General features: G+C 33.4%; 2 protein-coding genes across 3 annotated transcripts; both read right to left on the bottom strand.

The window, feature by feature from the left end:
• Positions 1 to 8,258: 8,258 nt before the first annotated feature.
• On the bottom strand, positions 8,259 to 10,445 carry LOC143575362 (receptor-like protein kinase FERONIA). 2 transcript variants are annotated; one of them, XM_077059762.1, is made up of 3 exons: positions 9,461 to 10,445; positions 8,911 to 9,253; positions 8,259 to 8,822 (listed from the first exon to the last, which is right to left on the bottom strand). In XM_077059762.1, coding segments are annotated over exons 1-3 (1,254 nt in total). In that variant the 5' UTR covers positions 10,370 to 10,445; the 3' UTR covers positions 8,259 to 8,820. The 2 variants fall into 2 exon arrangements, with proteins under 2 accessions (XP_076915877.1, XP_076915876.1); XM_077059761.1 differs by having other exon boundaries at positions 8,259 to 9,253.
• A 631-nt stretch (positions 10,446 to 11,076) lies between these two features.
• Positions 11,077 to 14,168, bottom strand: LOC143575360 (F-box protein PP2-B10-like). The gene is made up of 4 exons (XM_077059760.1): positions 14,006 to 14,168; positions 13,771 to 13,896; positions 11,983 to 12,089; positions 11,077 to 11,833 (listed from the first exon to the last, which is right to left on the bottom strand). Exons 1-4 carry the CDS (start codon positions 14,144 to 14,146, stop codon positions 11,512 to 11,514), a joined length of 696 nt encoding a protein of 231 aa, XP_076915875.1. The 5' UTR covers positions 14,147 to 14,168; the 3' UTR covers positions 11,077 to 11,511.
• Positions 14,169 to 14,254: the final 86 nt, after the last annotated feature.

The raw sequence follows: 14,254 nt of genomic DNA, 5'->3' as shown, positions 1-14,254 counted from the left end.
GAGCATATTCATAAATAACGAGTAATTAACAATAAGCGCGCAAACATGAGATTTCTCTCATGCGCGAGAAGGGACTCTTAGGTATTCTAGGCCGTTACGTGCTAACCACCTATCCTAAAGTCAACGAGCTCTGATACCAATCTGTAACACCCCGACCAAAGGCGGATTATACATCGGGGCGCCACATATTGTTTCATTACTCGTGACACTATTTGGGTGTCAATATTTAATAAATACATTCATTCGCGCACGCGCAAAGTAAACACAAGATAACATAAAGCAACATAATTCAATATATTATAAGGCAAAATATTCGAACAACAATAACTTGTCTTGATACATTTTAATCTAGGTCCAAGAGTAAAAACGTCCTACGTGTCCACAAGCTCCAAATGTAGCTACAGCAAACCTGAACATGTGTTAAAATAAAACGTCAAACACTTGCGTGTTGGTGAGAAATCAAGTTTAATACAATACATAGATAACAATAAATCTGCGCGCAACACGTGTATGTCTGGTGTTTAACAAGGGTGCAATCAGATTGTGATCAAGCCTAAATAGATCATAGCTCATAGTTCATAGTTCAATCCGTGCTCCCAAATGAGCACAAAAACGAGAAAACATCTGTGCAAGTGTAAACAAAGAAAACCGTAAACGATAGGTCTCCCGTGTTCATCTAATGGATCCATGAAAACTTCGGAATAGGCCGAACAAAGCGGTTAATGATGCACACATACAAATAAACAGCCAAGTAAACGTCCTCAACACATGGGATACTACGCGACTAAAGTTCATAAACAAGTTTAAGACTCTAAGTTTGTATGAACACATGAACATCCCAAAACATTAAAAGCAAAAAGGGATTAGGTACGAGATTACTCACTTGATAAACGGTGCGGTGTAAGATAAAGCAAGAACCAACTTTAAACAAGCACAAGTTAACCTATAATTAAAGATTATTGTTTTAATGATTTGATTTAAGTCTTGATTATAAGTTAGCATAATTAATAAGTAAATTATTATATATAATATATATTACCGGAAAAGCAGGGCAGAACAGGGAGGAAGACGGAGGCAGAGAGGGAGGCGGCAGAGAGATCAAGGAGGAGGTTAAAATAAGTGTTTGTGTGTGTAGTGTTAGGAAAATAACATTATTATTTATAGGGAAACCCTAGGGAACACAATCCCTAGAAAAGGGAAAAAGATCTCAAAAAGCAAAAGATTCCAAAAGCAAAAGATATGGCAGCTGCAGGAAAAAAGGAAAAGCTGACAGGTAACAGTAAACAGGCATGGGCGGGTCAGATAAAGGTACTGGTCAAGCATGGAAAAGCAGATCTCAAAAGATAATGTCAGTCACTTTTTCTGTCAACCAATGGGGTTGGTGCGCATGCTGCGCCGAAAGTAACTTTTCAGACATAAGGCAGGTCAGGTCAACAGCACAGAAGAATAGACAACACAAAAGCAAACGGCTAGATTAAACAGAAGGAAACTCAAAGGGTTTAGCGCGAGAAGGCTCGAGCGCTACGCGCGAGGGCGAAGGCTGACAGAGCAAACCTTAGCGCGCCGCGGGAAGAACTAATATCCTTAGCGCGCCGCGGGAAGAACTACAATTCTTAGCGCGCCGCGGGAAGAACTACAATTCTTAGCGCGTCGCGGGAAGAACTACCGTTCTTAGCGCGCTGCGAGAAGGACTACAATTCTTAGCGCGCTGCGAGAACCGTTCGCCTCGCGTAACGCAGGAACAACAGGTCTTCGCGCAGGCTTCCTTGTAAGGAGTCTGGCGCGTGGAGCTGCGCAGACAACCTTAGGCGGGAAGAAACAAAGGACACAAAAATAAGAGAAGGGGGGGTTCAAGGCTTAAGGGCGGGACGGCGACAAGAGAGAAAAGAAGGCGGAGAGAAGAAGAGGGACGGGACGGCGGAAAGGAAAAGAGAGGAAGAGGCGGGAAGGAAAACATTATTATTAAAAATAAAGTATAAGTATAAATAAATATTAAATCATAAAAGAAGGAGCTCGGATAAGGGAAACGGGTACCTGGGTCGGGTCGGATCGGGGCAGATGTCACAAGTATAACATTCATTATTCGGATACACGATCCTGCTTAAGACCTTTAGTCTTATTTTTCTCGATGAACCTTTTGTTCATTATTTTACTTTAAAACCTTTAGTTGAAAAGTAAGATTGATAAACCTTTAGTTTATAAAACCCGACGTTTCTTCTTTATTAAGAAACGTATTCTTTCTTTATTATTTAAGTATACTCATTATACTTAAATAATATATTTATAACAAAGAATATTTATATATATATATTATCTTTCTTTTCTTTATTTTCTTTGTTATATCTTTCTTTGTTTATCATCGAGCATAACTTCGACTTGGGTATTAAGCCGTTTTAATATTTTATTATTATTTTGGTCGGGCATTATGCATACCTTGTTTGGCTTAGAAATACCCTTTACACTCGGGCAGCACTTCGACTCTATCCTTCTTATCAACACTCGCTTTATTAATCCTTGGCACGCTTTTCGAGACACCGACACACTTGGCACGCACTTCGAGGAAATCACTGGGTCGTCGGGCAACACTTCGGGATGGCACGGAAATCGAGGTAACGGGCACAGAAAACGAGGTTCTGGGCACGTTTATCGAGACGGATCGTTGGCATGCTTTACGAGGTACTGAGAGAGAGAGTAGTGAGAGAGTATGTGTGTGAGATTTTGTGTGAGAATGGCTGAACTCGTGACCCCTATTTATAGGGCTAAAAATGGTTCCCATCGCGGTACGCGATGGGTCCCTGGGCTGGCCCGTCGCGTACTGCGACGTAGGCCTGCGCAGTCACCCCTTAGACCCGCCACGTGTCGACACGTGGCAGGCACCGTTTACACGTGGCGATCGTGCTGCCACATGGTGACACGTGGCGGCAGACGCAGCCACCGTGTGCCACGTGGCACAATCTGTCAGACACCCCATCGCGGTACGCGATGGGTGTCTGTCTTGACCCTGTTGCGTAGCGCGATAGGTCAAGGAAACAGATTTTTCACTTCTAGTCCCTGGGGTTTGGAAAATGACAGAATTGGTCCCTTGACTTTGGAAATTGACATTTTTGACCCAAATTTTACGTGATGTTACATCCTCCCCACCTTGAAACGAAACACCAAAAGAATCTACCATGATTTCCATATATACCGATACGATATAGATAACATTGAAAAACTACTATAATAAAATGAAAAGCATGATTTCCATATACCGATACGATATAGATAACAATAACCGTTAAAGCCGAACCGAAAAACTGAACCGAAGCATTAGCCGACGGTTAATTTTTTAGTTTTTCGAAAAACCGATTTTTAGGTTTAGGTTAGGTTATCCATTTTAAAAAAAACGAACCGAACCGATTAATCGAACCTATGTTTTCTACGTGTTTTTTTAAGACGTTATGACCAGAAACAAAACACCAAAAGAATCTACCATTGATGGTGACGAAGATCATGAAGATGATCAAGAATGGGTCTAAACTTTGAAGATGAATAAAACAATGAATGAAGATTCGGGAAACCTTTATTTTTTTATTAATAACGTTTTTGAATTTTAAACTCTACTACTCAAACAACTTTGTATTTGTTTGGTTACACATAACACTGCTTGATCCGAATGAATATAGGATGATGAGATACCAAATAACTTTATTTTTTTAATTTAATTTAAACAAAATAAACTAGAAAAAAATAAAATACAAGGTGACCTTAGAATTGATCTGCGTAGTGCACATGGAAACGATAATATACTTTTATAATACATACACATATATTAATTAATAAAAGAATTATAGTGAAACTCTAAAACTCTAATAGTTTCCATATATAAAATTTCCAAAACTAGTTTTACAGTTTCTATATAAACCTGTTATGAGATTTACTATCATACCCCAATATTTTAATAAAGAGGAAAAAGAAAAATTTTGATTGCCTGGATTGACTTCTCACCCTTCTCGTAATAACTTGACTTCTCTCAGGAACTTAAACACACACACACACATATATATATACATATATATATATATATATATATATATATATATATATATATATATATATATATATTTGTCTAAGAAGTGAAGTGTGTCTAAGAAGTGTAAGAAGTAATCTGGTGCGTTAGATTTGGTGATCAGATGGTCTAGATGAAAAGTGTGTTTTGTAGGTTGTGTGTTTTATTTTAATACTTGTTTAATAACACTCTAGAGGCCTAATCGTCCGGTGTGTTATATTAAATATGAAAACACTATTAATCTATAATATTCATTTTAATCCAAATTTAAAACATTATCAAAAAATCATTATTTATATTAAAATGTGTTTTAGATCAAAATTTTAATCAAAATTTAAAATCAACACAAGTTTTAATCCAAATTTAAAACACTACACCAGGAACAGCAAAAACTAAAACACACTGTCTTATACAATATATCTTCAAAAACCAAAATCATACATGAGTATGAACAATATTAAAAAAAACATCTTCAAACATGAACTAAAACACAATGAATTGTTGTGTTCGACCTTGACTCATCTTCAAGCATGAACTAAAACATAGTGAATCGTTGACTAAAAAGACCAATGCGTCTAAGATCCATACAATATCCATTCTTCATCCTCATCCTCATGACACCATCCTCATCAACTAACACCTTCCACGAACACATTATAAAAGTCGGATCATGAACAAGTCGACACGACAAATAAATAAAACGCACTATTGAATGTTTTTTTTAACAACATACTAGTGAAATAAAATATCTTTTGAAAAAGATGACATGAAAAAAAAACAATATAATGTTAATTTACTAAAATAACAATTATTAATTTGGAAATTCAAATTAGAAACAATAAATAATGATTTACCTACCACATTTGTTTTTGACTTTATACAACAGGGAACAGAGAACCTCAAATCTATATTATATTATTTTTATTCATCCAATTTACTCTTTACATGGCAGCCTCTTCGTCGTTCATACATCACATCCATAATTTTACATGAAACATGAAAATAATTAAGTTAATAAACAAACCAAATTGATCATTGTGAAATTCCAAGTTGGCAAACAGATTCGCAATTCCAATTTCGCAAATCGATTAATCATTGGAGATTGAACAAATTCGGTAGTGTCTCCGTCGATTGCGGATCATGGAAACTTCTACCGTATCAAAACTCCATCGGTTGCGGATCTCTAACGAACACTACACAACTACTAATGTCAATCATAGCGCCACCATCGATTGCCAATCAGCTTGATTTGTCAATGTCAAAATTGTTGTGACCACCAAAAACGTCTACCGGGTTAACGATATTACTGTAGTGATTGCAGAAACAAAGTATCGCGGCGTGGTGGTGGTGGTGGTGGTCACAAGAAATTGAACGGAGGTGGTCAGATGGGTGAACGGGTTATGAGCAGATGGGAAAGATGGTTGTTATGTTGATAGAGAAAGAGAGAACTCAACACAAATGATAATAACTTTTAAATTCATTCCAAAAATAATAACGCACGTATAGACAATCTTACCCTATGTGTTATATTCATCTAATGGTCAGGATTATTTCTTACACTTCTTAGGAAATCTTAACTTTTTATTTTAACCTTGATATGTATATATGGGAATATATATGGGAATGATTCATACAAGAAGTCAGGCTACAGCGAAAAATGCGAGAAGTAAATCTGGACCACTCATTTTATTTTTAATCTAATATCATTAAAAATATTTGAAAAAAGTATTAAAGTAATATAATATAATCATATTCTCTCTCCAATTAATATATATTTAATTACTAATATAATTAATCTAATCACAATAACTAAAAGATTTAAAAAATCAATAAATCTATAAAATAATAAATTTATCTTTATATTTCTTTATCATATATCTTGAGTTTACCCTACACAACTATAATTTTTTCTTACGCCTCTTAAAATTTTCAACATATGTTTAATTTTTCCATGTCTTAATTTTTTTCTATACATTTTCAATTTCTTCATGCGCATGTTTTTTGTTATACACATCTTCAAATGTTTCCTACGCATATTCAATTTCTTCCTACACAACTTTAGTCTTTTCATACGCATCTTAATTTATTTTCCTACACATATTTTATTTTCTTATACACAATATATTTTTTTCCTACACATCTACAATTTCGCCTTACACTTTTTTTTTTCGTCCTACACATCTTCAATTTTTTCGTACACATATTTAATTTCTTCCTACACATCTTCAAAATTTTCCTACACGTCTTTAATTTTTTCATAAACATCTTATTTTTTTACGTACACATCTTTAATTTTCTCATACACGTCTTAATTTTTTTCCCTAAACATCTTTAATTTTCTCATACAAATCATTTTTTCCTGCACATTTTCAATTTCCTTAAACACATTTTTTTTCCGTCTTACACATCTTCAAATTAATTATTATTTTTCAAAAGAGCAATTGATGATGAAGATACTATTTTGCTTAAATATTATAAATTAAAACATTTTATTGGTGAAATAAAAACAAAATTAAATCATACACTAACATATAATGAAATAAATAAATTGTAATTTACAAATCATAAATTTTGAATTTTTATGCTTTGGGCTTTTATTTAGGGATAAATGAAATAAATTAAATAACTAATTATTTTATTCTACCTAAACTACCTTTTTCTTATTTATTTTTATGTCTTTCAAATTTTATTAATTAAATAAATTCAATAATGTTTCAACCATTGATTAATAATCTAATTGTTGAGATCACTTATCGCTATAAAAATAACATCTGAAATGAACTTAATCATATATATATATATATATATATATATATATATAGGGTAAAGATCCTAAGAGAACCTTTGCAAATTGAGAACTTTAAGAATCATTTTAAACCACTAAAAACACATTTAAAAAATATTTACAAAAAATCATAAAACGAAAAATAACAAAAACTTTGAAAAAGTAAAAAAACCAAAATTCTTATATTTCATTCTGGTTTCATTAAAAAACGTCGTATTATACACATATGTATAATTTTATTTAATCTTTAGTTATGTAATATACACATATGTATATTATCATTTATCTTAAATTATACATATGTGTATAAGAACATATAAATATACATATATGTATACATTATACATATGTGTATATAATTTAGCTAAACCAAGTTTTTTTATGAAACCAGGATGATAAAATAAGAATTTTGGTTTTTTTACTTTTTTCATTTCTGTGTTTTTTTTATTTTATGATTTTTTTTATTTTTTGGTTTTTTGTGATCCAAAATGGTTCTCAATTTCAAAAAAGTTCTCTCATGATCCTGATCATATATATATATATATTAAACGAAACCTCCCTACATTTTCTCAAACTACCAAATTGTTTTATTTGTAAATGAAGGTTTCTCATGCATTTGACCCGAAGTCACGGGTATGAGTCTCACCAAACCCAGATTACCCTTAAACAGGTTATAACATCTTACTAAATTAAAAATTAATCTCAACAAATATTTGATATGAAAATCATATAAAATAAGTATATATTAGAAATTAGTATCCAATTTTTTATTTTTTTAAAAATATTATTTATAATTAAGAAACAATTTTATAGTAAAAAAAGTTAGTAGGTCATGGGTCTCACCAAACCCAAATAAATTATAAACCGGGTTATAACATCTCATTTATATGTGAAACTCTTTTATCAAATCTTAAATATATTATTAAGTTTTTTATAATAAATAAAACTAAAATTTAAAAAAATATATACATATTATAAGCAAATAATGTAAAACAATCCGTTAGACGGGGATAAAATACTTGTGAATTATCTTCTTTCTTGATGTTATCTTTCTTTTCAAGTTCTTTTCTCTTTCTTTTGACTTGCAACCAATAAAAGAATAATATCACTTTTATGAAGCCTCCCTTCCCGACCTCTTTATAGCCAAAGTAACTCTCTAATTCTCTCTTGTAACTCTTCTATAATTGTTGTCTGCATACATATTGTATATTGAAAACATCTAGGTTATACGTAATGATCAAGACACGTTGCGTATAACGATAGATGGAAAGCGGAAGCACAAATATAAAGGGCTCCAACTACGTTATGGAGAGTGGACACATTCATATAGAGGGGATCATGGTAAATCGAAATTTAATAGGTATAACCAGATTTTAAAATAATAAAATTGATTGTAATCAAACTAATTGTTTATGCAAACAAGTAGAATACTCAAATCAAATATTTTTACACGTTTACACTGAAAAAGAAATAAATCTAAGTTGCTAAATTGGGAAACTTGTGTACTTCGAAATCTTAGCTCAGATAATCCGACCCATTGAGATGTTTTTGCCCATTACCTATGGCTAACTTCAGATGTCACGAAAGTTATGCCCATTATAAGTTTAGACACTTTTCTAGCCCAACTAACGCCAAAGTTCAAGTCTACTTAACATTGGCAACGGAGACCCGTAACCCAAGTAATGCCCGTTTTTCGTGCAGCCCCTCTGGAAACACGATCTTGGGCCTCAAGAAACACCATGTCCCGCTCTTCTACACTTGGGCGGCCCACATCAAGTTTTCTTCACATGGAGCTAAACAATGCATGATAATGTTGAGGCTGAAGATTTGTCACTATGTTTGCAACTGTGGGTTATCTATGTCTTTTTCTAAGTTCATTGTTTGCAGGATTTGCAGCAGGTCTCTTAACATTGGCAGCTTTTAGCTTCAATTCTTTTACTTCCATGAATCATACTATCTTAGCGTATTATGTCCGGGCATGATGACGTCCTGCGTTGAATTAATACAAAAATATGTAAGGGCCCCATATGCATTAACTAAATGGAGGTGCAAGTATATATATTATGGGAGATCTTACATGAATGCTGATTACTTAATAACTTTGTTTTCTTATAAACATTTCCTGTTTTCCATTTACGAAAAACATATTGTATGAGTGCAGCAGCTGCCATTTGTTTTCGCTTTCGGTAGCATCGATATGCACGCTGAATCTTCATAACCTCTATGACATAGTGTTGTTTCTCATCAGTATCGTAGAACTCTAAAGCTTCTTTTGTTTGAGGTCTAAACGAGTGGGCTCCAATTGCAGCCTGTGTGCGAGAACGAGCGTGAGCAGTTGTCCGGACAGTTGCAGGGGCGCTTATCAGATTGTACTCATCCCCATGGAGTGAAGGATACTCTAATCTTGATGAGGGAATGCACTATCAATAGAAAAGGTTTCTCAGTACATGTATTAAAGTATTAATTTCGTATATTCCTTATGTACATAATTCCATTAATTATAAAGTGATTTTTAATATACAAACATTATGTTGTATACTGAAACATACTTTGGACATGTGGGGGAATAAAGTTCATATATGATACTGAATAAAGGTAAAATAATTTAAGCCTGACATGAAACTTACTTGATACTGAAGTGCAATTTCAAGTTGTTTTAAGACGTGGGCTCCTGATGGACGTTCATTTCGATTTTTTCGCAGACATTGATATGCAATATTTGTAAATTTTTTTAGACAATTTGGTTCTATTTGTTCCCTTAGAAAATCAGGTACAATTGTACGTATTTTCTTTTGTTCGTAGCGGTTTTGAGCCAACTTAGAAAGAAACCTCCGGCTATCATCATAATTCATAAAGCAGGGCCTTCCACACAAGACCTCGAATAACACTACCCCAAAAGAGTAGATATCAGATTCTTTTGTCAAGTACCCCGTATCAATGTAAAGTGGATCGCAATATCCAATCGTGCCTACCACATCAGAAACAAGAAACGTGTGCTCTTGGTTAGCGGGACCAAATTTGGATAACCCAAAATCTGAAATCTTGGGGCTCCATTTCTCATCCAACAATATGTTGGAACTTTTAATGTCACGGTGTAACACTCTTTGCATGGTCCCACTAGGATTGTGAAGATATTCTAGACCACGTGCTGCGCCAATGCATATTTTCAGGCGCTGAATCCACGAGAGATTAGTGTCACTCAGATACATGTCAAGGCTTTTATTGGATAGATACTCGTACACAAGTATTTTCTCTCCTCTCGTCTCGCAAAAGCCTAAGAGAGAGACAAGATTTTTGTGTTTGTAATGGGAAAGCATCATGATCTCTTTCCAAAACTCGCGTGAACCTTGTCCATAAGTCCGATCCAAGCGCTTGATAGCAACCATAACCAATTTTCCATGATGCATAAGTTCTCCTTTGTAAACCTTTCCGAATCCACCTTTGTTGATGTAGTTTTTTGCACTGAAGTTGTTGGTGGCCAACTTTATATCATCAAGGGGAACTCTAAGGTGGTCGAACTCTTGTATGGAAGGCATGTTAAGATTTTGGTAGTAACGAAAGGAATAAACAGAATCAAAATCAGTTCTAAGAGTAGATACAATTGGAGCCACAAATGAATATTTGCTTCCATTTCAACTAAGCTAGCAAGCAGCTTAAATCAGTATGAAAAGAAGATAGGATGAAACAACATAGTAGGAAAGACGAAAGCACAATGAAAGAAAGAAAAGAAAGTGAGAAGAAATGGGAAGCACATTAATTTAATAATTCAATTTTATTGGATCAAACTGTACACTGACTTCAATAATTCATGAGCTTAGTGCGCATATCTTTTGACCGCAATTATTTTTGAAAAAGTAGTATTCTCTATTTCTAAAACGTGAAATCCAAAGAGATGTATGAAAAAAAACAATATTTTAGGCCGTGAGCCTTGTGGTTCTAATCCAAAAGCACAAACGAAATCCCCTTTCTGATTTGGAAATGCTGGAATGCGAAAACAAGATTAAAGTTTCTGGAAAGATGGATGCGGTGTACGTGAGATGCTACAATGATATTCCTTGTTAGAATTAAAACACATTCACATTTTTGTCATAACCACAAAAAATAAAGAGATTGCCATATTTAACCCGATAACAGACTTCAACCTTGTTAAGTTGTTCCAGCTTAGGCCCAAAACAAACAATCCACCTACCAGCTGCCCAACAGATGGTAATTATACCTTCCGGACGCAGGCAATTACGCCAAATTTTGGGCGGTACGGAGAGTAAATAAGAGTTCGTATTAATGCACACACTAGCTACTCAAGAGATATCCTTCATTAGCCTATTTGCAAAGATGTTGACAGTAACTTTTAAGTGACCATTAAGACTAACTGGTCGATAGTCTCCAATAGATTAACCATATAGTTTAGTTTTGCACATTCCTCAATCTACACATTACACAACAGTACATAAACTTTGATAAAGCAACTGTTCTATAGCGTTTTTCTTCAGGACGCATACAACACCATCAAACGAAAATGAAAGTTACAAAATATTAATATTAAGAACATAATATGGTGTAATTTTTTGCTATTCTAATGCTTACATTGGCTGAAACCCAGTCCGCAAACAATGAGGCCAGACATTGTTCCCTCATAACTTAGCAGTTTCAAATTCGCATGAATACCATCATATTTAAACTAATTCATTGAGTGAAATTTCCACACATTAACCTCCATCGATCCATCTTTTCTTTGTTTCGGGACCTGGTCGATGTCATGTATATTCCATGCATTTATTGGGGATCTAAGATAAAGAGCTTTAGTCTCTTTGTGACTTTCTACTTTAACAGGATGATGCACACCTTGTACTTTCACAGGACAATGCAAGCCACAACATTTTTCTGAAACCTTGAATACTAGGTAACACCTATAATCTGTATCTGGTGACAATAATTGACTTTCGATCTTGCAGTTGATACAAAATACTTGTTGTGATTGAACCTCTATCACCACTCCAAATCTGAAGGTACAAAGTATCATGTGATCAGTTGCATACTTCATATATTGCATTCAAGAGGTGAAACTATTTAAGTAATTGTAGCTAATCATGTAGTCTAAAGCATGTATGAATGTGAAGTAACAAAAAGAAGTATGGTTCAAAACACAAACCTGGACTGATGTGAGGGTCTCAATTTAAAAAGCTTCACATTAGAAGAGTCATACAAAGCCTCCTTTACTGAAACCATATGATGTTTCTTTCCATTCATTTCACTTAGCTGGAACAATTTTCCATAGAAGGATCTAATGAACTTATAACCAAAACCACAAGAAATATTTTATTTCGCAAATGAGATTAAACTATTTTAGAGCATTCACAACATATCCCGCATCTATAAATTTATAATTACACTAAAAAATACTACATTTCTCTCTCATTTTCAATTAAATATTATTTTTTATACATTTATCATTATAGTTTTTTTCTTTCCTCTTCTCATAACCAATTAAACAAATATTAAAAAATAAAGAAAATTATTGTTTGTGTCCCCGTGGTTTCAGGGTGGAGGCACAATGAGTCCCCAAAAGAACATTTGAACCGCTTGGGTCCCTATGGTTTCAAAAATGAACCATTTGAGTCCCAACCAAATGTGAAATTACTAGTTTACCCTTTTTTATGATCCATGTGAGTCCCTGTGATTAAGTGATTGCTCACTTTTAGTCCATCTTTAAAAATTACCTCCAAATTACATAATCAACCTCCAAACTATAACCAATCAAGCCATAATCAACTAACCAACCCATAAACAACCAAAAATAAATGAACCGAACTTTTTTTAACAAAAATAAGAAAACGGAACTTTTTTTTAACAAAAATAAACGAACTGAACTAATTTTTTTTAACAAAAATAGACAAACCGGAATTTTTTTAACAAAAATACAAACCGAACTATTTTAAAAAAAATAAACGAATCGAACTACTTTTTAATAAAAATAAACGAACCAGACTACTTTTATAACAAAAATAAACTCGAACTACCTTTTTAGCGAAAATAAACAAACTATTCTTTTACTAAACTAAACGAACGTAACTACTTCTAAAATAAGCAATCAAATCGCACTCCACCTTAGCACAAGCTACGACGATATTTTTGTTAAAAGATAAGTTTGGTCCGTTTATATTTGTTAAAAAAAGTTTGGTTAAAAGATAAGTTTGGTTTGTTTATTTTTGTTAAAAAAAACAAGTTTGGTTCATTTATTTTTGTTAAAAAGATAGTTTGATTCGTTTATTTTTGTTAAAAAACAAGTTTGGGTCGCTTATTTTTGTCAAAAAAGGAGTTTGATTAGTTTATTTTTGTTAAACGAAATGAACTACTTGTTAAAAAAGTGGTTCGGTTTGTTTAGTTTGCTTAAAAAATTAGTTTGGTTTGTTTATTTTTATTAAAAAGTAGTTCGGTTCGTTATTTTTTATTGAAAAGGAGGTTCGGTTTGTTAGTTTTTGTTAAAAAAAATTGGTCAAGTTTATTTATTTTTGTTAAAAGGTGAAAGGAACTCAAGGTGAACAATTATGAAAGTTCAAGGACTCAGAGTGACAAAGTATATATATATATAGAAGTGAAATGTCGAATCTACACTTGAAGCTAACATAGTTAACTAAGAGTAGGGACTCAAATAGTTCATTTTTGAAACCACATGGACTCAACTAGTTCAAAATTTCTTTTGCGAACTCATTGCGCCTCCACCCCAAAACTACAAGGACACAAACTGTAATTTTCTCTAAAATTAAATTTGGGCAAACTTTTTCCCCCAAAATTTACAAAAAAAATCACTTATTATCTCTCTCCACCTTATAATTTACACTCGCAACTTCACCCTATAATTTGTAAAATCCACTCACAAAATTACAGGGGATAGGATGAGAATGCTCTTAGAAGTTTAAAGAAAATGGACTTTTAAAACCACATCAGAGTTTTTGGTGACGTCAAATATTTCATCATTCTCAGCTGAAAATGGCAGCATCCCCGTGTTCGAGTTTGATCTTGTGATTTGTTGGACATCCTTTGATTTTTCGTTTCCTTCATGTGTCTCCTGCATAATATTGCAAGACCATGTTATAAACATAGATTGCCCTCTGTTTCAGTTATAAACAAACTATTCAACTAATATAAGAACCAAATGATATTTCTAATCATACATTGTCAATATTGGCTCGAAACTCAATGCCTTCAACATATATGACACCACTTCTGCAATAACGTCGTGAAAAACTCTCCAGTAAAACCTCAAAATCGCTATCGTCCTTATGATTAAGGAATCCGTACAATTCAATCATCATCCACTTGTCTTTTCTCTATGTTGCAAAAAACATTGTATAAAAACAATATAATACAACACTTAACACCAGCAAGTAAGGTTTGTCTATTAAAGTCGATTTTAAATTAGG

This window comes from Bidens hawaiensis, unplaced genomic scaffold (assembly GCF_021521415.1).
Source record: "Bidens hawaiensis isolate Kalapana, Puna unplaced genomic scaffold, B.hawaiensis_p1.1 tig00027341_1, whole genome shotgun sequence".
Classification (NCBI taxonomy): Eukaryota; Viridiplantae; Streptophyta; class Magnoliopsida; order Asterales; family Asteraceae; genus Bidens; species Bidens hawaiensis.
Note: the sequence above shows the minus strand (reverse complement) of the source record. Positions and strands in the feature narration are given on the sequence as shown.

Coding starts and splice junctions, on each gene's coding strand:
- LOC143575360 (XM_077059760.1), bottom strand. CDS start 14,146: ATGATGATTGAATTGTACGGATTCCTTAATCATAAGGACGATAGCGAT. Junction 13,897..14,005: donor TTCGAGCCAATATTGACAAT/GTATGATTAGAA, acceptor ATTATGCAGGAG/ACACATGAAGGAAACGAAAA. Junction 12,090..13,770: donor TCACCAAAAACTCTGATGTG/GTTTTAAAAGTC, acceptor AAATTGTTCCAG/CTAAGTGAAATGAATGGAAA.
- LOC143575362 (XM_077059761.1), bottom strand. CDS start 10,369: ATGCCTTCCATACAAGAGTTCGACCACCTTAGAGTTCCCCTTGATGAT. Junction 9,254..9,460: donor AAATTGCACTTCAGTATCAA/GTAAGTTTCATG, acceptor TTCTATTGATAG/TGCATTCCCTCATCAAGATT.